The sequence below is a fragment of the Bidens hawaiensis genome, unplaced genomic scaffold (assembly GCF_021521415.1).
Source record: "Bidens hawaiensis isolate Kalapana, Puna unplaced genomic scaffold, B.hawaiensis_p1.1 tig00008064_1, whole genome shotgun sequence".
NCBI lineage: Eukaryota > Viridiplantae > Streptophyta > Magnoliopsida > Asterales > Asteraceae > Bidens > Bidens hawaiensis.
Genome location: NW_027491569.1, coordinates 806,847 through 832,039, shown reverse-complemented (window position 1 = coordinate 832,039; position 25,193 = coordinate 806,847). Strand labels below are relative to the sequence as shown.

General features: G+C 34.2%; 1 protein-coding gene and 2 pseudogenes across 1 annotated transcript; 2 read left to right on the top strand and 1 right to left on the bottom strand.

The window, feature by feature from the left end:
- The first annotated feature begins 1,449 nt into the window (after nucleotides 1–1,449).
- LOC143636816 (G-type lectin S-receptor-like serine/threonine-protein kinase At4g27290 pseudogene) lies at nucleotides 1,450–2,630 on the top strand (annotated as a pseudogene).
- Nucleotides 2,631–3,042: 412 nt separating this feature from the next.
- On the bottom strand, nucleotides 3,043–3,705 carry LOC143636813 (sodium/hydrogen exchanger 1 pseudogene; annotated as a pseudogene).
- An 18,471-nt stretch (nucleotides 3,706–22,176) lies between these two features.
- On the top strand, nucleotides 22,177–24,591 carry LOC143636812 (B3 domain-containing protein Os01g0234100-like). Its single transcript, XM_077104309.1, has 2 exons — nucleotides 22,177–22,321; nucleotides 23,764–24,591. Exons 1-2 carry the CDS (start codon nucleotides 22,177–22,179, stop codon nucleotides 24,456–24,458), a joined length of 840 nt encoding a protein of 279 aa, XP_076960424.1. The 3' UTR covers nucleotides 24,459–24,591.
- The last annotated feature ends 602 nt before the right edge of the window (nucleotides 24,592–25,193 follow it).

Below are 25,193 nucleotides of genomic sequence, written 5' to 3'. Positions count from 1 at the left end.
CTAATTATCCTTAATCCGTCAGTGATTGCGTAGGGATTACCTACAGGTATTTTTATTTTTCATTTTTTTTAGTTTTCGTTTTTTCATGAGATCCTTCGTTGCCATATTATATCCGTCATATTTGTCAGCGGCACTAGTTTTTCTAGCAGCGTCTCAAATTACATGTAAATGCATATATTTTGGCATTTAACTACTTCATAATTTACTTGGTACGATAAAGAATCTACTTCATAATTTATTTACCTTGAAAATTAGGTTCTAATACTCTAAACTATCACCTATTGTTGACAATAGTCTATACTTACACTTTGACCGATAATTATTCTTAAGTTTCACTTTTTTTTACCAAGAGCAATCCCCATAAAATTATCATTATGGAATTTCCCACTTTAACCACCAACAGTCACACCACTCCCTTCCCCTTTCCGGACGAATCCCAGCGAAGAACATCCTCTTTTTTCTTCTCCAAGATTTTCCATGTTTCATCATTGTCTTTCTCCCCACACTCAATTCCGAAATCAATTGATATTGGCATCGATTTCAAAATTAATTGATAATTACCTACTCCAACAACATATACTCATGTTTAATTCGGTTATTGTTATCAATTCAAAGCGTAAATGCAACCGATTACAGAATAACACGAAGAACAAACATTTATTGATCTGAGAAATTGAACCTATACAATAAGAATTACTAATCAAAAGATTAGGGTATATTCAAAACTAATGAAAACGATTACAAAGAAACAAGAATGAGCTGAAATGATGGACTAACATCAAAAATTGAATTAAATAGATTATGAGACTTGGTTCCCTCAAAGTTTCACAAAATGTTAAACTTTTGACAGAACTTCATTAAACCATCTATTACTAGTCCGGGCTTACTAACAACTTAAACTAACCATAACGCCAACAATTATTTTCTGTAACACATCGCTAGAAGTTGCAGGTTTATGATCCAAGAAAAATGGTTAGATCGATTCTTTGCTGGAGGAAAAAGAAAGGGCAGTGTTATAGAGGAAAAGGTTGACTTTTTGACTCATTTAAAGAAAAGCCGTTGCCAAGATTGAAAACCACAAACAGAATGTAATAATTTTACATATCATATCTTCTGGCATACTACGATAACATTGCTTTCTTAGGTTTACCAGTCCCACACGTGTAATTAGCTCTCTTTGGTTAAGTGTCAAATTTTAACTCTCTTTGGTTTGATGGAATGCTTATGAGTGCTAGTCCCAAACGTCTCATTTGAGATCATACAATGATCATGTGTATCTACTATTAAACTGTCAGTTTACTTTTTGTTGACCGACGAGATTTCTTTATTGGAAGAACGAAAATATCTCCATCAATGAAAGTTGGCTTTATCTTTATCCATAGAAGTGTTATCAAGTTGTGAGGAAGGCCAAATTCAGAGAATTTGTGTACAGATATCAATCAAACCAAAATGTTACTCCCATATATCACCTTCTTCTTTCTAGTGCTCACAACTTCTAGATCATCAGACACCATAGCTGTGCATAACCACATCTCAGATGGTCAGACCATTGTTTCAGAAAACGAAAAATTTGAGTTTGGTTTCTTTAGCTTGGGCAGTTCCAAAAATCGGTACCTGGGAATTTGGTTTAAGAACGCATCACCGCCTACGATTGCATGGGTTGCAAACCGGGAAAATCCACTTATAGACACCTCTGGCGTGGTCGAACTGGGCAACCAAGGGAACCTGACTCTTGGTATTGGTAGCGGCAAAGTCCTCTGGTCATCCAACTCTTCGGCATCTGATACAAATATCAATCTTGTAGCACAACTCTTGGATACAGGAAATCTGGTGATTAAGAATGAAAATGTTATTTGGCAAAGTTTTGATTACCCTGGGGATACCTACTTACCGGGAATGAAGATGGGCAAGAACTTCATAACCGGAAGAGAAACATATCTGACATCATGGAGAGTGAAGATGATCCTTCTCCAGGTGAGTATGCATTAAGGTTTTTGATGGTTAGGGGTAAATACCAACAGTTGTATATTATGAGAAGCTCTGCTATTGAAACAAGGTTCGGGCCGTGTAATGGCAAAACATTTTCTGGCCGACCAAACTTTACTCCTAACCCTTCTGATCCGACCTACGATATTAATATGATTGTGAATCAGAATGAGATGTATTTCACTTATTTTTCTAATGGTAATGACTTCACGTTCTTGTTAAGAATGATTGTAAGTCCTGGTGGTATACTTGAGATCTCGCAGCTAAAATTACCGAACCCGGAATGGATGCATAGTATTAGTTTATCGGTAGGTTATTGTGACGGCTATGGAGTTTGTGACCCATATGGGAGTTGTGATACCGCCACATCTCCTTATTGTGGGTGCTTGAAAGGATTTGAAAAGAGTCCTGATAATGATACAAGTGTTTGTGGACGGAAGATAGCCTTGGATTGTGGGCCTGGAGAGGTATTTCACAAGTTTTCGAGCATGAAACTGCCAGACACGGGGAATGCTGTCTATAATAGCAACATGAGCTTACAAGATTGCGACACAGCTTGCAAGAATAATTGCTCGTGTACCGCCTATGCAAATCCAAACATCACTCTAGGTGGAGTTGGGTGCTTGTTATGGTTTGGGATCTGATTGATGTCAGGGTCACTACAAGAAAAGGGGGTTTTAGGGGCGACGCCCGTCGCCCCTAAAGGTTTCAAGTATCGCCCCTAATACTTTTAGGGGCGACGGGTCGCCCCTAAAGAGGCGCCCCTATTGCCTTGTCACTAATAACCCATTTGTCGCCCCTAAAAGTACTCGTCGCCGCCCCTAATAGTTGTCGCCCCTAAAAGTGTATTTCGCCCCTAAAAGAGGCGTCCCTAAAGGCCTTTGAAATTTTAAAAAAATATTTTTCGTATTTCCGGCTATTTCCAGATTTTTACGCTAGTTTTATACAAACATTTGTCACAACGATTCATATATACATATCAACTTATAAAAGTACATAAATGTCAACGTACTAGTACTAATTAAACAACATGTAAACCAATAGAGTTTTAGTTAACTAGTTAAAATCCATACTATCATTGTCGCCCTCATCTTTATCATCATCGATGTCTTTGCTTGATTCTTTTAGGCGATTGTGATATTCATCTAGGTGACGTAGAAAACCACGACCACCAAAAACCGGACGCATGAAAGCATTATCAAACTTTCTCCAGTAATAGTGAACTGTGTGAGATGGTTTTGATAGGAACACCTGTAAAGCTGACTGGTACCCTGCTCGATCAGCTTCTGGATCTCGCATATTTCCCAGAAGAGGAACATTAATGAAAGCTCTTGGGCTTGTTGGCTCTGAGGACTGCATTCGGGATATGTTTCTCGATGATGGGGGCAGCAGCAGTCTCACTAAAGGCTTAATTATCAATCCAAATACCTGCAAAATTTTACAAAATGTTATATTATAAAATCATGAATTGTTTCTGTATATGTTAATGATATAATTAAAAGAAATTACTTACCATTGTACTAAAGAAAACAACGGTGATGGTACTTGTTATCATGATCGCGTTCCCACGCAAATGTGTATGACCTGACCTTGTGAACTGCGACGTTAAGAAAATAAAATCGTTTAAATGTGATTTTGTTATTAAAAGATATTAATAAAATTTAGAACCATAAAACTGACCTGGTTATAGGCAAGGACCATAGAAACAGCGCCTCTCATAAGACTGGCCCACCAAAATCAGAACCTTAAAAGAAAACAGAAGTTAACATGAACCGAACCACGAGCCGAACACAAATCAGTTTAAATCAGTTCATATCCAGGGTCAATTTTATTGTAGAGCCGTATGCAATGCATAATGCCCGTACGGTTGTTCGATTCTATCTTTTTTTCTTGTTATTCTTTTATCTTTCTTTTATCTTCCCCTCATCATGAAAAAGAGAGAAACCTTTTATTATCTTATATCATCAGGGTAATGATCCACCAACCTGCTGGTTCTTTTTTTGAAGTAGCAACGAGAGAATTCATCCGGGAAGTGGGAGAACTGCTGAAACTACGTGAAACCCTGACAAGGGTTTATGTACAAAGAACGGGCAAACCCTTATGGGTTGTATCCGAAGACATGGAAAGAGATGTTTTTATGTCAGCAACAGAGGCCCAAGCTTATGGAATTGTTGATCTTGTGACGGTTGAATGACAATAACCTGGATTTCGCGTCAATTCTGAAATGAACCCTGCCGAGTTGAATATTATTATTCTATGGAATCTTTTTTATTATTCTATTGAATAAAAGTAATTGATAATCATCCGGTTAGGATCGATCTAAACCAGCCCATTATGTATATGATTCAACATGCCAACGATTAAACAACTTATTAGAAATACAAGACAGCCAATTAGAAATGTCACAAAATCCCCCGCGCTTCAGGGATGCCCTCAGCACCGAGGAACATGTACTAGGGTGTATGTGCGACTCGTTCAGATCATGAACTAGAACAAAGGAAAGAGAACAATGTTCGAATATCAATGATCAAATAGGATATAACGGAAAAACAAACTAGATTTCCTATCTAAAAATGGATGATATCCCTTTTATTTTGTATGAAATTTATGGTTTCTGTTGGTGTAAATCCACTCACCTCAATTCAAAATGAGAAGCAATTCTCCATTGGTAGCAAATGGTTATCCATTAAGCGGAAGAAATCTTAGTTAACATAGACCCCTCTTGCAAGAACGGACTAACAGGGTCAGTTACCCAGCCAACCTTCATAATTAAATACCGTTACTGTATAGGTAGAGCTTGTTGTGAAAGACCTATTACTGGATAATTCATGGGTAGAGCCGAAGAATGTGAACTATACAAGTTAGCAATAACATTGATTAAATGAAGTAAAGGCTCCGGTGTATAGAGAAGACCTCACCGTTGAAGAAGTAACCATAGAAACGATGGAATCCACTATTTCTTTATCATTACTTTGATTTTTTAATACCTAGTATAGTCAAATTTCGTATTTCGAGGTGAAATGTCTAGAAAAAATCAAAAATTGTGGTTGGGAAGGTTATAGTAGCCAAAGCCATTGGAATTCTTAGTTTATACATTGGAAAAATCAGTTTTGTTATTAATATACTAGGAAAGGGGCAAAAGAATAACTGAAAGAAAGGAAATCTAGGAAATCTATTAGTTATTCGTTAAAGTTTCATTTATTCAATGACCAGAATTAGACGGGGATATATCGCTCGGAGACGTAGAACAAAAATTCGTTTATTTGCATCAAGCTTTCGGGGGGCTCATTCAAGACTTACTCGAACTATTACTCAACAAAAAATAGGAGCTTTGGTTTCGGCTCATCGGGATAGGGATAGGAAAAAAATCCATTTTCGTCGTTTGTGGATCACTCGAATAAATGCAGCAATTCGCGAAAGGGGGGTATGCTATAGTTATAGTAGATTAATAAATGATCTGTACAAGAGACAGTTTCTTCTTAATCGTAAAATACTTGCACAAATAGCTATATCAAATAGGAATTGTCTTTATATGATTTCCAATGAGATTATAAAAGAAGTAAGTTGGAAGGAATCCACCGGTTAAACGGAGTTGCCCGGAGAATGAACTCCGAAGGTCGAATAAAAAAGAAAATAAAAATGAATAGAATATGAGAAAATATGAGAAAAGAAAGTAGTCAAAATAAAAATGAATCAACGCGTTCAAAAAAAATTTTCTTCTTCCCAGATTCTTCTTTTTTTTCTTATGACACGAGAATTCAATCCGGATTCTTGGATTTTGACCACAAAATAGAAATCCGCGTTTGAGTTCGGATGGGGGTTTGAATTCAAGTTAATAAAGAGTAAACCTACCTTTTTCTGCCTCTAAGACTAGTAGTTCTAGTGGTCGACTCAGTTCTTTCAAATTGTTTCTCATTATTAAGAAAAGGTAACAAAGATAAAATACGAGCTTGTTTTATAGCAATAGTAATTAATCGTTGTTGTTTCAAGGTCAATCTATTTACTCGTCTAGATAATATTTTTCCCTGTTCACTAATAAATCGACTAATTAAACTCATGTTTTTATAATCAATTCGATCCCCCGATTGGATCGGGGGCAAACGCTTACGAAAAGATCGCTTGGATTTAAGAAAAGTTCGCTTGGATTTATCCATAGTTTGGTTAGTTTATTTCTTATCCCTAAAATCCTATTTCAGCCGGATCTATAATTAGAATAAATAAATAGGATTTGGTTTGTTTATAATTATTTTTAACTATGTTAAATATGTTATATATATAATGTCATTTTTCCCTTTCCTTGCCTTGTAAGATTAAGATAAGGGCGCGAGTACTCGCTTCAATCTATTTCAACTATCAACTAAAAACAACTAATAGAAAACACACACCTAACGTACAATCAGCAAACAAATAAAACAATAACATCAATGAAGAACTCAAACTCATGCAAGAAAATAGAGAAATATAGGACACAATACACGAACTTACCAAACCAATGTCACATCAGATAACCAATTACATTCAACATCACCTGCAAGAGAAAATCAAATTGTAAAACAACAAAGAAACAAATAACTAAAATTCAACCACATTCGAATAACAAACTCGGTAATGACATTAGTCGCTGTCAAGCTAAGTTTAAGGCGAATAACAAACTCGGATTTCGGTTTAACCCATGTCAGTTTAACTCAGTTTCGACCAAAAACCAAACCCACACCCAACTCGATTTCTCGGTTAGAAAACAGTTTCTTGTTACTTTGTTTTGACATATGGTTCAAGTTAATCAAACCACATGACTTATTTTTGTGCACTCAAGTTGTCATGTGTTAAATGAATAGAATTATATCTAGTTTGTCAAAGTAATATCTTAATGCGTGGTTCCGCACCTACAGCATACGCAAATATATTTGGTAATATTACATGAATAAGGTGACAAATTTTTCAACAAAACATATTTACAATATATCACAGATTTGACAAAAAAAATACCAAATAAAAAAACATAAAAGAAAAATATAATAAATGAAAGATGAGTACCTGTCGTGAAGTATTTGAGAGCAATCCATATCATAAAAGACCTATACATATCAACGAAGAGCTAATTAGAATTTATAATTTTTGTTTTAAAAATAAGTTCTGAACTACCATCGCTTACACTCGTTGATTTATGTTTATCTTTAACCGGTAGCACGTTCTGCAGCAAGAGCACCACCATCAGCAGGTTTATTTGCCCCAAATCCATCATTCTATATTTCTATGTAGCCTGTAATAAAAAAAATAGAGAGAGCGAGGGACAAGAAAAATACAAATAAAAATAAGAGAAGCACTTGAATAATACATCTCCATCACTGGATGTCATGGCTGCAATAGAACATTTATGAATAACTCAATTCCAACGTTCAACCAGTATCTTTGATGAACGTTCATAAATGATCTTTTGAACAAAACTGACATAAAACTACCGGTGGTGGCGAGGTGTACAGAAGCGGTGGTGGTCACTAGGCGTACCGGTGGTGGTTAATCGAAGATGGGAGGGATTTTCAGGTTGTGGGCTAATATGTTAGAGCTAGGGTTTGAAGGAATTTTGGGAGAGAAGTGGAAGACGATTCAGATCTGAATATTTTTTGGGTGAGGGATAAGATAAAGTGAGAAAGGGAGGGATCCATGGAGGGAAAACACCCTGCTTTTTACTTTTAGCTCATTAGGGGCGACAATTTCAAGGTCGCCTCTAATAGTGTCGTCTCAAATGCTAACATTTTTTGTAGTGGGTGTACCCCCAAAGCGGGCAATATCTTTATGTCAGACTTGCAGCCTCAGAGTTTAGGTAATCGAAACTAAGATACCTGTTTACGTTGTATAAATATGTTCTACCAACTAAAATAAGGCAGTTTGTAAGCAAGACATATACTTGTTTCCTTTAACTCTATAACATCTTTTAGACCTCATTTCAGGTTGCATGGGAAGAAAAAAGTAGTTTTGATTGTCACTTTTTCAATATCAGCTGTGTTGATTTTGCTAGGCCTCATATTGGCACACTACATTAGAAGAAAATGGAAGAGATCAGATGCGGAGAACAGCAACCAAATGGGAAGTGCTGAGGTTCCTTTGTTTAGCTTATCTAAAATTTCTAGGGCTACCAATGACTTTTCAGTCCACAACAAGTTGGGAGAAGGCGGGTTTGGACCCAGTGGCGGATCCAGAAAATTTTTTCACAGGGGTCGGGATTTTTTATGGTCGGTACTAATACAACTGTCCGGTCGAATTGCGTCGGGTCAAATCGGGTCTAGTCGGGTCATATATATATAAGGATTACCAAACAAAATATTAGATAACAAATATATTAAAGTTGTTCTTTACGAGTTTTCATTTTTTGAAATCTAACAATTACATCATCTACTTTAACATTGACAAGCAAGTTTTTCTCAATGTAACAAATACAATCGTCGCTTAAATTTTCATCACCCATTAGATTACGCAAATCGGACTTCACATACTTTATCGCCGAAAAGGATCTTTCAACGGTTGCGATTGCGACGGGTAATACAAGAGCTAACTTTAATAAACGATACACCAATGAAAAGGAATGATGTTTCTTTGTTAGAACCATTAATTGAACAAGACTTGCTAAACCATTCAAGTTTTTAAATCGTTTATCTCCTTTCAAATTATCGATGTATGTCGCGAGTTTCCCCCATTTTTTTACATAGTCTAAATATCATAAACCTAAAAATCTAAAAGTCAAAGTAAATTAAACATAAATTTAATGTATTATGTTATACCTAGAAGGCTGGAAACAATTTTAGTGGACGTGAGGGTTGTTGCTTGTTGGAAACTTTGAAACAATTTGTAGTACAGTAGTGGGCGTGAGATTGTGTGAGAAGATAAGGTGTCAAGGACGACGTGAGATTGGTCGGAATTTCCGATTCCGGTGAGGCTGTAACTGGTGAGATGAAAGGACTAAGTGAGGCAGCAGAGGCGGTCAAAAAAATAAATTTCAGAAGTTAGAATTTGATTGGGTTTTGGGCTAAAATTTAAGTAGGGTTTGAATTGGGTTTTTGGCTTAAAAATTAGATTGAATATTGGACTAATGGACTTGTTAATATTAAAGTCAAATTTAATAGGAAAAATTATTTATATAACGTTTATATAATTATATTTGTAAAATTGTCATTGTATTTTTTGTTAGGGTTAGTCTCAAAATCTCATGAGGGTCGTCTCGAAATTATACAGGGTACGGCTTCAAAGTTTCACAGGGGTCGATGCCAAAATTTTACAGGGGTCGGTTGGAAATTTTTCGGTATATTAACACTAAAAAGAAAAGGTTCACAGGGGACGGAGGACACCCCTCCATTTTTAGTGGCTACGCCCTTGTTTGGACCAGTTTACAAGGTAAATGAGTTACATGAATTTGACGTTAATTTATATTTGATTGAATAGGTGTACACACCTTTAACAATGGACATCTGAATCCACCGGGGCAGGGCGGCCCAACTCTATACCAAACCCAAGCTAGGGTTCTGGGCCCCCAAAAAATTAAGGCCCAAATTTTAAATAGAGTTATATATACAACATATATAATTTTCTATTTGGCCATCATATGTAAAATGTTGTTCTACCGTGGTGGTAGAATGTCACTCTTTTCCTTTTTGTAATGATACCCAGGGTTCGAGCCCCTCACTTCTCAACATGATTAATAATTTTTATAGCCCCTTGACCTCTCAGCATAATTAATATTTTTAAAGTCCCAAGAAATAGAACAATTAAAGCCCAAAATGCATATAAAAATCATCTCTCTAGTATTTTACATACCTCATTTCCATTTCTTTTAGTATGTTCGGTAGCCTTTTTTTTAAGTATATGTTGTTAAAATTAATAAATAATAATTTAAGCATATGCAGTAGTTCCTAATTAGCGATCAAAACTTGTTTCGAGTTCATAAGGTTAATATTCGACATTATCATATCCAACTTATTTTTTTCTCAAAATTAAAATGATATATGTGGATCATAATTATAAACGTCAATGTTGAAAAAGACCAATTTGTATGTTGTCCACATGATGTTTTTCAGTATTCTACAATCAAGTTGTGTCATGACGTGTTTGAACATATTTAAATTATAGTTGTTTTTTTTATGTACCAGGTTATATTATAAAATAGAATATTTAAAGAGAACTGAAACTATTTTAGTTAAAAATTAACGTATTTATTTAATTAAATGTGAAGCGGGATGAATTTTTTTTTAGAAAGTACAACTCTAAATTTCTTAGAAAAGGCCCCGATCTTTTACTCGCTTTAGGCCACCAAAATCGTTGGGCCGGCCCTGCACCAGGGTGTGCTTGAAGACGGACAAGAGATTCCTGTGAAGCGGCTATCAAAGTCATCTGGGCAGGGGCTTGATGAATTCAAGAATGAAGTTATATGTATTGCTAAACTTCAACATCGGAATCTTGTAAAGCTCTTAGGATATTGTATTCAAGGCCAAGAGAAAATGTTAATTTATGAATACATGCCTAACAAAAGCCTAGACAGTTTTTAATTTGGTTGGGCTCTCTTACAAATTTACAGATTTCTTTATTATATATGTAAAGATACAATGCATATAAACTAAAATGTTGCTAAGTAATATGAACTATCATTTCCATTCTTTTTTTTTTATCGGATCTTGCATTTGAGGTTGTCATATGTACTTAAATGGGATCTAGCATTTGAGGTTGTCAAATGTACTTAAATCGTATATCTCTTATAGAGACCAATTCTAGATGGTCAATCTCTCAATATACCCCATAGAGTGGGTTAGGATTCAAGAACAAAAGAGAATAAAATAAACCGAACTTGAAACAATTTTTTTTTAACCTTCTTCTTCTTCTTTCACGAACGAATATTACAATATATAGGAAAAAAATAAATAAAAATAGGAAAGCATAAATAATAAGGCAATCTAATTATAGTATAATAAGGAAACTAAATAATAAATAAACCTAGTTAGTATATGTTCAAATTAATTAATATATTTGGATCGTATCAATTCCTTGCCCCTTCAAATCATCCTCATCCTCAAGGACGGAGACCGTAAAAACTTGGTGGTGTGAAGCAAGACAACAACATATGTGCTGGTCTCAACAAGTCGCCATGGTGTGCGCCACTTGCGTCTTGTGGATGTGTCTTCATCAGGGTCATTTGCGTCTTCCACATGGAAGGCTACACCTTTGCTCACTATGGAAGGCTACACCTTTGCTCACTGCCTCTGGCAATGGTCCATCTAACCTCGTTATTGAAAACTGCAATCCATCAAAACCGTAATTTGGATATTGGTATATATTTTGTACATTCTTCCGTATGATCGAAATGCCTTGAAAGTTACATTCTGATGTGGCATGGTTTTCACATGGCACAAACCAGTGGTGCCCATGACACCCTTTGCAACAACGTTTGAGTTTCCATTAGAAGACCTAGCGATCAAAAACTTTTTTAGAACAACTATAGAGAGATCATTATCGACTTTGGAAACCTAGAAGGTACTTGTCCTTAAGGACGGAATGTGTAGCCTTGAACTCAAAAGGCACTTTGGAAACAATGTTTGAGATTCATTAGTATCAATAACCGGATCTCATTAGTATCAATAACCGGATCGTATCAACTCTCGACCCTTTGAAAACGTCCTTGTCCTCTAGGACGGAATGTTGTCGCCATGGAGGTTGCACTCGAGTCGTACAATGACAAGTAGGGTGGTCTCAACGTAGCACCATGGTGGCCACCACTCGCGTCTTGCCGTGCTACATGTGATCTTCGTCTTAGTAGTAGGTTATGGCTTTGTGGAAGCATTATGTGTTGTAGTTTTACCATCCTAAGCTGGTAACGGGTATTGACAGATTGGACAAAACTTAGAGTTGGTGGTGGCGATGTGATACTCCTTTTGAAGATGTTAAAATTCACAACCTTTGATAGAGTATTTTTTACGGTTTTATTAAGGTTGCAAAAGTCGCTAGGCGGACCATAGGCTGCCGACATGGGAGTTGGGTGTACTTGGTGTACTCGAAAATGGTAAATATAAAAAAAATTAATTTTTGGGTAGTATGTATATGTCAAATATCATAAGTATATTAATATTTGTACTATTCTAAAATTTGCAAACCATTAACTAAAAAAGGTGATATTCTTTTTTTTAATATTATAGAAATATGAATTATGTTTTATTTTTTAAGTTAAAATCGGCCAAGTTGATCGACTAGATGTGATTATGGCTGAGGTTGACCACATTTGATCGATTCTTAGCAACTAGAAGAAGTTAAAGAAACTCTACTCGGCTCCATGCCTTGTAGCGAGTACTTGGCCGTGTAGACCTAGTTTTACAACATTGGTATTCAATCCACCGGACGAGATAGGAACAACTGGTTTGGGCGTTGATGTATGTAGGTCCTCTTTGAGATGAATCTAACAAATTTACTTGGATCAATCTGTGTTGTTTGGTAACGGAAATCACTAACGACACTCGGATCTTAGTTTGTATGAACAAAAGAAAGAAAAGATAGAAAAGGTGAAGTGGGTGAGAGAGAGTTCTCTATATTTTCTTGAAAGTGTGTAGAGTTTTTGGAGAAATGGGTTAAGTGGCCATTTTATATGGTCCCCGTACAAAATAAACGTACTGAGGTATGTAATACACCGACTAAAAGCAAATACAAATAAATACACAATCCTAATACTGATATAGAATATGAGCCCTACAATCTCCCTCTAGGATTGAGTATGTCCAGGAACCTTCACCAAGATCCTTGCTCTGTCTTTATTTCTTGAAATCTAGTACTTGTCTTGATCCAAGAGCTTGAACGATATTGGATCTTGGACAAATCTTTATTTTCCATTCGCTTGAAGACTTGAACTTCAATCATATTTTCTAGGAAGGATCGACAACGACAGATTTTAGAAACATCGGATGCGGGAGGCTCGACGTCTAATTTTCTTTTGTTGACTTTTTTGGGCCGACTGGTTTCCTTCGACTGATCTTCAGACACAATCAATTCATCTTTGGGTTCAACCGCCAACTGTCAAGTTCTCGTGTTCTTTTAAGTACTTCAACATCTCGAATTTCAGTCTTTGCAGCCCAGGACACTTGCTCTTGATCTACTTGTCCATGTACAAAACTCAATACGAATAAGATTCGTTCACATACCCTCTTGAGGGTCAAAGAAGAATATTCTTTTTCAAAACGTGCTTTTGGTTTGAAGTGTTTGCAAGATAACTCTGAAATTTTATTTTATATAGACCTTCATAAAATATCAATTTCAGTCCCTCAACTTGTAAATGAGTTGTTTAAGTCTCAGGTTTCCAACGAACTTTGTATGAACGACATTGACAACAAAACACATGATTTTGAATAAAACAAAGGTTTAATAAATGATCTACGAACTCATAAAAATAAAAAATCTTTTTGGCATTTTCATATATCAAATATTACGAATATATATACATAATATTTTGAAGTTGAAACATACAATAAAACAAGAAAAATGATAGGAGTAAAGATGAAATTAATATTATATAGCAATAATATTTATAGAATTTTCTAATGACTTTAATATTTTGCGAAAAAGATCACAACAGAATCACATTGATCAACAACGTCCTAGATCACACTTCTATTGGGATATTATTATGCCAAGAACCCAAAGTTGATTGTATATATATTTTGTCCACTTTAAACTTAACAAGTATTTTGATGTCAACGTGATATGTTAAGGTATGTATTAAGCGCAATACTTATGTGGTCCCAATTTAATCCAACATGTTACAAACTCCATCATACCTCGGGCATAGTTTGTAATTATTAGTAGCACCCCGAATTGACTCCAACCCCCTAATGATTTATCAAAATATTTTTGAGCTTATTTGAACTTTTTGTAAATTTTCTTTCAAACAATAAAGGCTGAACCATGGACTTACTTGCCATACGGACTTACAAGCCTTCAAATAAAGTGTTTATGACTTACTTGTTTGCCCCATATTACGTGGTTCTAATATACCCCTTTTTTCTGTTACTTATTAACATTTTTGTTGTTGATTTTAAATACTTTTAAACACTTTGCAGTTTTTCTGCTTTATCATTTTAATTTTCAATATTTATATTTAAAGCAAGAATAATTTTCCTGGTGATCAATCACTAACTGGCTCGTGTATGACTGATTAATAACATTTTTGCCTTCATCGACATGACTTATATTGGAGTCGGCAACCGCTTCATAATAGTGTAACCACTAGCATAGGTGAGAGTTTAAGTTTATATTACTATGACAATTACTCATTTGTCAAGCCTATCTACACATCAAGCAATGATCTTGTTGGCTTTTGATATACTCTTTTCATGTGCTGGGATCATTAAAGACAATTTCTTATCATTTTCCAAAGGTCGAATCAATTTCTCAACAATTTTTTTTATTTTAAAAAAATCCAATTCCCTCTAAGCAGGAGCTCCCTCTAAATGAGAGAATATACTTTCACATTTTCTTAATGAAATATTTTTGGTAAGTCAAATGACTCTTTGTTTTTCTTAAAGCAAAAGTGAAAAACTTTTTGATGAGTTAAACTTAACTCATTTTCTCCTTCTAAAATTATAATATATTTGAAAAATATTTACAATTTTTTATACAAAAAGATATATATGTTGTTTTAATCAAAATTGATCAATGACTTTAGTGAAAAGGTCAGCAAAGCTATTGTCAGATGGACTATCCTAAACATGCATTATCACATTGTATAACAAAGTTGAAGAGAGTCATACCGAAGGCCACAGCTGACGCTGGATCCATCACTTGAAAGAAGTAGTTGGACGACATGAGTTTGAGAAACACTCGACAAGTTATGGTTGGGCCATTTGAATAAGATTGGCATTGTTAAAGCACAAAGTATAAAACATTTCCATTCCCTGAAGTTTTTCGTCCCATGTCGCTTACGTAAGACTCAAATCCGCCATCGAATGGTTTAGCATCAAATAGCAAGGATTCGTCTCCCATCATATGTCGGGTGGAATCATTATCTAAGTACCCAATACTATTGATAGTCCTCCTTGATTGACTCTGCATGCACTAAGCGTTTAAATAGACATGGGTTCCCGAGACTGAGTTGTCTCGGGAAAGTCGACCATAAATTGACAAAACTTAATTTTATTTCTTGAAAACAATTTATTTCTTGGTGAATCCTCACTTGATGAAGAATCGTCCTTAGGAAACCAAGCAGAAACTTGTTCCTTTGTTTTAGAAATTTTGGACTTTTCTTTTCTTGATTTTAAAACTGTTTTTGGTGAATCCTTGGACTTTTTAGTCTTAGGATCCTTTTTAATTTTATCCTTTTTAGTTTTCCAAAAAGGTTTCTTTTTGCATTTTACCTTATTGACTTTGGATCTCACATCCACTTCACTGGCTTCAGTATCAGCTTGATCAGTCCTTGAGTCAGGGCTACTAAAAGCACCTTTTGTCGATTGACTAAGCCGCCTTTGAATATCAAGTTGTTACTTGAACCAATTCTTGCAATTTCTTGCAAGGTGAGAAGAATGACCACACACAAAACAAAATTTTCTCTTAGGAGAGCCATAGAACTCATCAAAACTATAATATGGTTGGTGCGGTGGGAATGGTGATCCATGTAAACGCCCGATCATCAAAAACACTAGTGTAATATGAATCAACATAATTTTGTTGATAGTGATCATATTAGTTGTATGACTGAGGATTTTGTGATTGATTAGTTGTTTGATAAAATGATCTTTTATTTGGTGGCACATATTTACATGAAGTACTCGTTTGATTATCATTTTCAAATACTTTGCTTTTACTTTAATTATCCTCAGTCTTACAACTTGATGATTAAAAATTTGATATGTTTACCTCAACAAGCCTTTCCACCGACCCACTTTCTTCTACACACCCTGTTGAACATGATAAATAACTACTAGAACTAACTGATGTAGGAATGGGATCAACAGTTTTGGATACAGGAGGAATAAATGTCTTTGGTTTTGGCACGTAACCAATAACATAGACCATTTCGTCCTCGGGCGGGGTGTTGAAACCAAAGTGAGGTAGGCTAGTATAATTATCAATAAAAGGAGGTGGAACAGCTGTGTTATCATGGCCTATGCCCGTCTTTTATTTCACCCCGATCTGTGACCCAATAATCTCATTCAATTTATTAGAGGCTAACTCAAATCTTTCAACGGCTATTTTTCTTTGTGATAAATCTAATTCTATCTTCTTCATTTTAGCGTTTAATTCAACAACACGTCTTTCATGGTGCTCAGTTAGTTTATTAGACTTAAATAACTTTTCATTAAGTTTAGCCATATCATTGTTATGAGTTTTAATCCTTGTGGAATATATCTTTTCAGCTTTTCTAAGATCATCATTCTGGCATCTAAGACTAAGGTTTTCATCTATCAAGGTAGCATTATAAGTTCTAATGTTCTCAATTTTATTTATACAAGCTTGAGATCACAAGTGTGTGTACCTCGGGAAGGATAAGACTTGCTAGACTACTTCCACCTGCAACACTTGTCTCATCTTTATTTTCTTTGCACCAAAACTTGATGGTAGAAGTCAACTGTGAGAGTGTTCAGGTATCTAAGTTTGACGTTTTCTTGATGGTAATCACTCTACTGTTCCATGTAAGGCAGTGAATTCAACAACTTCATGTTGATCTTCGACAACTTATTTGTGATACCGGCATTTCTCAATTTAGTAACGAGTGACTCAAATTTTTTGATGAGAGAGGCACTCGATTCCCCTTGAATATGGTTAAACATGTTGAATTCTTCTTTTAACATGTCCTTTTGGTCTTCCCTCATATTGAGACTTCCTTCAAGCTTAGAGTTGCAAGACATTTTTCTTAACAAAAGACTAAGTAATAATAATACAACAAAAAAAAAATGGTCAAAGACAAAAAGCCAACTTCAATTCGATTAGAGAAGTTTTTTCTTTGTTTTGGTCAAAGTCAACAATCAACTCCCATTCGATTAGAGTAGTTTTTTTTGGGGTCAAAGTTACAGTGAACTGTCAACGCGGCTTGTTGATCGGCTCAATTAGATTGACCGGCACGATTAGGTTGGCGGCTCGGCTTGTCAGACTGGCTTGGCTAGTCGGACCGGCTCGATTAGATTTTTTTTTTGAAATATAATAACCCAAATATCAATAAAGTCTAAAGGACTTTGGTCTAGAAACCAATAGATTGGTCTATATCTGAGTTTTTATACTAGATCTAAACTCGGACACAAAAACCAAAAACACCAAAAATTTAGATTTGATGATTTTCGGGTATTTTTTTGATGCAAAGCACTCCAAAAGTAGTGAGTACCACGAAGAACAACCTCAAATCCACCAAAAACTAAGATCAAAACCCGAAAAGTTTGATCTGAAAACAACAAAAGTTGAGCTGAAAGCTCTGATGCCACTTGTAGGTCCTCTTTGGGATTGATCTAACAACTTTACTCGGATCAATATGTGTAGTTAGCTAGCGGAAATCACTAACAACACTCGGATCTCGAATCTTAGTGTGTATGAACAAAAGAAAGAAAAGATAGAAAAGGTGAAGTGGGTGAGAGAAAGTTCTCTTTATTTTCTTGGAAGTGTGTAGAGTTTTTGGAGAAATGGGTTAAGTGGCCATTTTATATGGTCCCTATTTCTCCATCTTTTAACATTTTGTCTTACAAAATAAACGTACTGAGGTACATAATACACCGGCTAAAAGCAAATTTAAATACATACACAATCCTAATACTAATATAGAATATTAGCCCTACAATGTAGCTGTTGGAGTTAACGGAAGTGATGGAGACGGAGTCGGTGGCGGCGGCGGTAGCATGGACAGTGGAGGTCTGGTAGAAGAAGAAGAAACATATGTTTGAAAGAAGTTGATGAGTATGGTGCCAGTCTACTCCAATTTGGCTGTGAGTTGATTGATAATAGTTTCAAGTTTAGATGATTAAACTTGCATGGCTTTTGATTTTTCGAACCATGTCTCTGTCGTGGTTGTTGTCATGACACTTTTGGTATTGGAGGGTGGTAGCTTGGAATAGACAGTGGCGTCGTTTGTGAAATAAGGGTTATCTACAACATCAATACGGAATTGATTAAGCATTATAGTAGTGAAAGTTTCCTATGTGATAAGTCTGAACTCCAATTCCAACCACTGAACCATAGGCGAAGGATTCAATGACATAGGGAACCCGCTCGTCATCATAGATCGAGTAAAAAAGAAAATTGCTTTGAGCTTAAGAGATCCATATGGTAGGATCACTGAAACGAGGTAATTAATGATGTTCCCACAAGAGTTCTTCCAAAGCCATCTAGGCTAAGGGTTAATGAAAGCACCAATTGGTAGAGACCAAATTGAGATGTTTAATTTCCCAATAGACCCATAAAGTGGGTTAGGCTCCAAGAAAAAAAGAGAAGTGAAACCGAACTTGAAACAATTTTCTGATTGTTTTCTTATTCTTTCTCAAGCGAAGATTACAATATATAGGAAAAGCAATACATAAAAATAGGAAAAGATAAAAATAAGAAAACCTAATTGTAGTATAATATAGAAACTAAGTAATAGATAAATTTAATTAGTATATATTAAAACTAATTAATATATTTAGATCGTATCAGTCATTAACATTTTTTATTTTATTTTTTGTGCATGGGACATATCTAACAGATTTAGTTGTGCTTTGTGTGAAACCTAATAGCATTCTTAACTTGTCCTCATCTTCGTCTCTATAATTATACTAAAAAACACTACATATCTCTCTCATGTTCAATTTAATAATATTTTTATACTATTATCATTACAGTTTTCTCTCTCATCTACTCACAACCAACTCAACAAATACTAAAAATAAATAGGGGCAAACTTTGTTTTCCTAAATTTACAAAAAATTACTATCTTTTCTCTCTCCACCCTATACTTTACACTCACAACCACTCAAAACAACATCCTATGATTTGCATACCCCCGTCACATAATTTTGAAGGATAGGATGAGAATGCTCTAAAGAATTATCAGGTTTAAGGAGACTTTAAACATGATGTAACATCCCAAAAAATTTCCATACCAATTTTGATAATTTAAAAAATTGAGGGATCAATTAGTCATTTAGCTAAAATAAATCTATAAAACTCTCATGAAGTGTCACATGTCCTATGACATGTCCAATGACTAATCGCATGAAATCGACACATGTCCGATGACTAAACGGACGAAATCAACATGTGTCCAATGACTAATCATATGGAATGACATGTGTCGCCACATGTCAACATGAAAGGACATGTGTCATCACAAGAATGAATGGTGGTGAGCGACGGTCTGGCCGAGGGTGTGTGTTTCAACTACAAATAGAGGTCATGGGTTGCTCATTTGTGACATCCCGAACACCAAACCACTCTCACTTTCTCGAAGTTTTTGCCACTGAGTTGGAGTCCCGACGCCACTATAGAGTTTCGACATTTTATACCACGACACCCTACGTATATATATACCCATTTTAAGGTAAGAGTTATGTTTTAGATATTTTATTTCATAGCTTAGATCCTAGTCGAGGGTATAGCCTAAACCTTGGAAACTTTATAAAAATATTTAAGCTTTTTACATATAAAAGTTAAAAAAACGTTTCTTTATTATTAAGATACAAAAAGTTTTACATACAAATGTTATTGTCAATTGACTGTCTTCTAAAGGAAGAAACATCAATTTACACACACACACACACACACACACATATATATATATACACACACATTAAAAAATTAAACAAGAAAAGCGTGATGGGCATGTAATAACCGGAAGGGTGACAATACTGGTAGTCGAGTTTCTTGTCTAAGGAAAGTAATTCGTATAAATCTCAACCAACCGCAGTACCTGCTCACTTTCCTGGAGAGCTTGATGAGAGTGTTCGACCCTATTATACCAAAGAATGCCACACCAAACGCCATACAAACTAAAGTAATCATTTTGAATAAAAATGACTTTTATGCTAAAAGAAATGTTTTATCAAGGTTTAAAGCTATAAATCGGAATAAAGGCCTGAAGCTAGATCATTCAATCTATAGATATATTATTAAACTATTATTCTCGAACAATAGATCTGAGGTAATCATTCATCAAACACCAAGAATTTGTTAGTTGAACAACTTATCAAAAGGTGAATACGCTCAATACTTATACCTTTTTAGAAAGTATATAATCTTTTAAAGTTACGGATATTTATCCATATGTAAAGAGTCAGAAAGGATTTTATACGAGGGTTGTGATCTTGAGATGAACAAACACAAGAAAAATATAACTTAAAAAATCCGTTGAAAGAATTATTATCAGAGAGAGAAGAATAATAAGCAAAAGAAAATGATGAAAATGAGGGGTATTTATAGTTGTGATTAGAAAGAGGTTAATAGGTAAGTTTTAAAGAGAAAGTTGTGTTACATGTTAAAATATAGTATAGAAAGTTGTGTTGCATGTTTTAATATGCTAGAAAGAGATTTTTCTTTCACTAAAAGATGCGAAAAAAAATACTTAGAGTAAAAATTAATTGAGATGACCATAATTATTTATGTTACATGTTAAAATATAATATAGACATACTCGATTCAACGTGTCAAACTAACGATTACACATGTAAACAATGTAATGAACATAGATTCAAGTATTCGCACATATGAGAATAATGTTAATACCTCGAAATGAATAATTTATGATTTAATAATAATGATAATATGTCGTTGAAATCGATGTTGTAACTTAACAAATACAAATCAATGATAAACATTATAAAAAAAATATAAATAATCTTTCATGAAAATCAAAAACTTAAAACGGGTCATGTTTTCAGGTTTAAAATATAGCAAATGTTACACTATGTTGCACGTTGCATCGCACGGGTACCCGTATAGTATTAAGATAAGGTTCTTGTTCTCAAAAGTTTTCGAGCCGTAGGTAAAAAAATGTACATGTAATGAGCTTTTATTATGTAATTGAACTATTGATCAATTATAATTTTATTTGTTTGAAGTATTCCACATTATGCCCTGCTTGATCTTGGTTCAAATCCCTATGTTGTGCTTATTAACTTTTCGGATATTTATCATTGATTTTCATGTGGGCAGGCCGTGTAGGCCCAAAATATAGACCAATCCTATTTTGTGGCCCATTATGTAAACTATTAAATATCCCACCACATTGCACAAAAAATCATTAACCTAATTCTCCATTCATTAATTCAATAACACCACAACCGCCGCTGTCTACAACCCTAGATGGCAAGGATTCATTGATAATATACGAGGAAAAGAAACATCATCCCAGGGTAAGCATCCTTTAGTTCTTGTTTCACATTATTTCTTTCTATCTTGTTTGGAGTTATTATTTTCAAAGAAATCTGTTTTTATTTTATTGTAAGTTTTCGATTTTTTCATAAATGTATCAGGCTTACTTGTTATCTGTTTCATGATGCAGGACGGTGAAGAACACATAAGCGCATAACATGGTGACTGTTCATAGATTTATGACAAAGGATCATTGCAATTAATGGTAATATTAACATTTACATTAATGATATTTTTGTTCAACTCCCTCTTAGTTTGTGGCATAACCTACTTATAATTTGGAGTGTTTAAGAAAAGTGAAAAGAAAAAAAAAACAAAATCCAAACCGAAAGCAAAGCAAACTGATATTCGGATCAGATCGATCCAAATCCAAACTAGTTATTCGCATATGAAGATTTTAAAACTTTGAATTATTCGTAGTATCTGGATCTCTATTTAACCCGGAATAACATATAATGTTAAACTATGTTAGTTATCCTTTTGTGTTGAGTTCTGTAAAAGATTAGGAATCTTTACTGTTATATAACTGATTTTGTTCACTTAAATTTTTTGCACAGTGCACTATCATCTCATTATTATTTTATCATGTCTAATCACAAGCTTAAATTTATGCAGGTTTTCTTTCTCAAAATATGTCTTTAAGAAGTAAATTCGTCTACACCTAAGATGAAATGCGACACAAAAGAATCCTATAAAATCATGTACCATGTGACATCTTCCTCACATGTTTTTCATTCATAAAGTCTTCTATATAATATGCATATTCACACAATAAAAATAAGTGCGACGACTTGATCTGTTGATTATAATTTTTTTTTTGTCTAAATTACAATTTTTGCAACTAAAATGGACGAAGAGCGGCGTGCTTTGATAATTTTTAGAGAAATCGATTGCATTCAGAATGAAGTTATTAATATGGCAGGAATAACAGTCGTGCGAGATTTAAATGACATCCTTCACATGACGGCCTATTTCCAAGGACCTGATCGCAGTCCTTACGAAGGAGGAATATTTAAAGTTGATATTTAACTACCAGGTCTTCTTTTATCTATCTCGATGTTTATGTTTATGTACGATCATAGTTAAACAAAAGATATGAAATTAACCCTAGAAATGATATGTGATTTTTTAAATTTTCAGTTTTTTTAAATATTGTTGCTAATGATATGATTCTTATCTGCAGAAGAGTATCCTTTGCAGTTCCTCGTATGAGATTCATCACAAAAATTTGGTAAGAAGATTCTGTATATGTACATATTAATATATATATTAAAAAGAGGATTGAATCCTACTCTCAATTACTATTCAATATTTAAATATTTTATTAATTATTATAACAACTAAATCACTACTAGACAATTCCATAAATAATAATAATGGTTTTTATTTCCTTAATTTTACTTTTTTTTTCAACTAATTAAAATATTTAACTATATTTTTAAACACTAAACTTGAACAAGGGTTAGCTTTACATGTTTTATTTGTTAGTTAAATGATTTTCTTAGACTTTGCTTTCATATTTTTTATAGTTTGTCTTTACAATGACCAAAACGTTTTTCATGATATAAAAATATTCCATCGTCGCATGGTTTTATATCCGTGTTTCAACGTCTAATACCTCACCTTTAAAATATTTATTTTTGCTTACTAATTCATGTTTACGAATTTGTGTTGGCACCGCTGATACTAACCAAATTTGTGTTGGTTCGTAGCTGTAACGTGCCGGCTTTTTTGGTTCCACATATGATAATTTGTTGTATTTTGGCATTGGTGGGTTTAGTTCTTTTGTTTAGTTTCGATGTCGTAACTTGATACAGACTGACTTCGCATCGACTTGCAACGGGTTTATGGTTTAACGTTTTTAGTTATATTTTCTTGTTCAATTTAATGGTCCCGCCGCGAAGTGTGGGATCCTAATCCTAGTATAAATATAAAAGAGGTTTTAATTTATTTTATATGAATACAATTTATTTAACGTAAATTTGATTAAACTATTAGAGTCACTCGAAGTTTTTATTGTTTCTCTAAAATCATTCAACTTTCATTAGGTGTTCATGTCTAGTGTAACGTTTTATAGATGCTAAGCATATATGAATCTTGATTACTATTTTCTAACTTGACTTATATTGTACAATTGTTAAACTTGGCTATTTTCAGGTTAATTGAAAGAATAATCACTAAACAGATGTCAATATTATCCATATATGTTTCATTTGTCTAGCTTAGTATTAAAAATTAAAGATCTATCATTAATGAAATAATACACAAGATTCGAACAGCTAATGAAAGTTGAGTGACCTTAAAAGAAGAAAAAAACAAAATTTAGTGGAACACTTGGTTATAGTTGATATAAGTTTTCCTTTTTTTTAAAAAACATTCTATAAATATTGATTGTGCCTCTTAACAATAATCTAATTATTTGAACCTGATTAGATCTTCATCAACTCGAATCGAGCTTGAGGAATCTTGATAGAACTAATGATACTAATCAAGAAAATCTTGAAGATCAATATTTGGTAGTGTATGATCAACCAGGAGGTGATCATGAAGATTCAGATGCTCCTGAAGGACTCAGATTCACACAATCGGTTCTCGAGTTTCAAGAAGTCAAGAGTATCGATGATTTCAGAATCGTTGTGGATGGCTTAGTACTAGATTCCTTAATACCAGAAAACTTCATAATCAAATATTATGATTTATGTAAGAGCCAAAATGCATATCTGCATGAAAACCTTTTTAAAGGTCTAAATGCTAAAGGAACAGCTGGGATCATTCTTGAAGTTGTTGACATCGCTGATGCGATCAGAGCTTGTAAAGTTGATACTACTCGTGATGATATCGACACATGGGATAAAACCCTTGAGTCCTGCGAAAATTTGGGGATGAAAGTCGGGTTTTTAAGAGATCGGATCAACAAGCTTGTTCGAATTTTGTTTAAGTCAAACGAGCTTTTGGAGGTGAAAAGGAATGTACGCGCAAAAACACAAGAGAACGAAAAGATACTGAGTAAAAGGCTGTGTGCGGTTAGAGGAGTGATCAAGAATCTTAATCACGTGATTGAAGCTTTGAAGCGAAAGGGTGAGAATCTTGAAGCGGTCTTGGGTAATGAGGTTAATGCACCTTGGTGACAAAAATCTTGTTTTTATGTTTTTAAATAGAAAAATTTTAAATAAACATCAGCATGATGCTGAACAAGTTGTATGATTTATGTAATATGATGATCAATGTTGTGTTTTAGAGAGAACGATGAAACGAAAAAAAAATATTGCGTTGTTGAATATTAACGATGAAAATAAAAGGAAGTTTATGATATATCCTGTATGAGAGAAAATTATGAATAACAACCATTTTCCTATCCATACTCGTAAATTATATATTAAGTCTAATGTATAGTCAAATTATATTAATTACTTTGCACGGTTAAAGTGTATATTAACATTACACATTTAAGTTTAAAATGCCACTTAGAGTTTGAGAAACTATTTAAGAAGTTAGATGCAACAAAGAAAGACCCTCTGCAATTTTAATTGTTGTCCGATATTACCTATTAAATTATCTCAACTCATATAAATATAAAATTTAACAAAAACTTAAAAATAATTGACCAACAAAGCGGCAAACATTGCATGAGGCAACTGTACTAAACTAAAAAACAATTCTTTACATAATCCAACCTGCCTTATGTGACATATTGTTGTAGAGATAATTTTTAACCGGCGTGCGAAAGGCGCCGTACACCTAATGGGCTTATGCTAATTCAAGTCACATTGGATCGGCCAATTATAAATAGGAACACCCTAAACTTCAATCTATTATATGTTATTTAACTATTATCTTAGCTGAGCAGATTGAAAGATTAATGT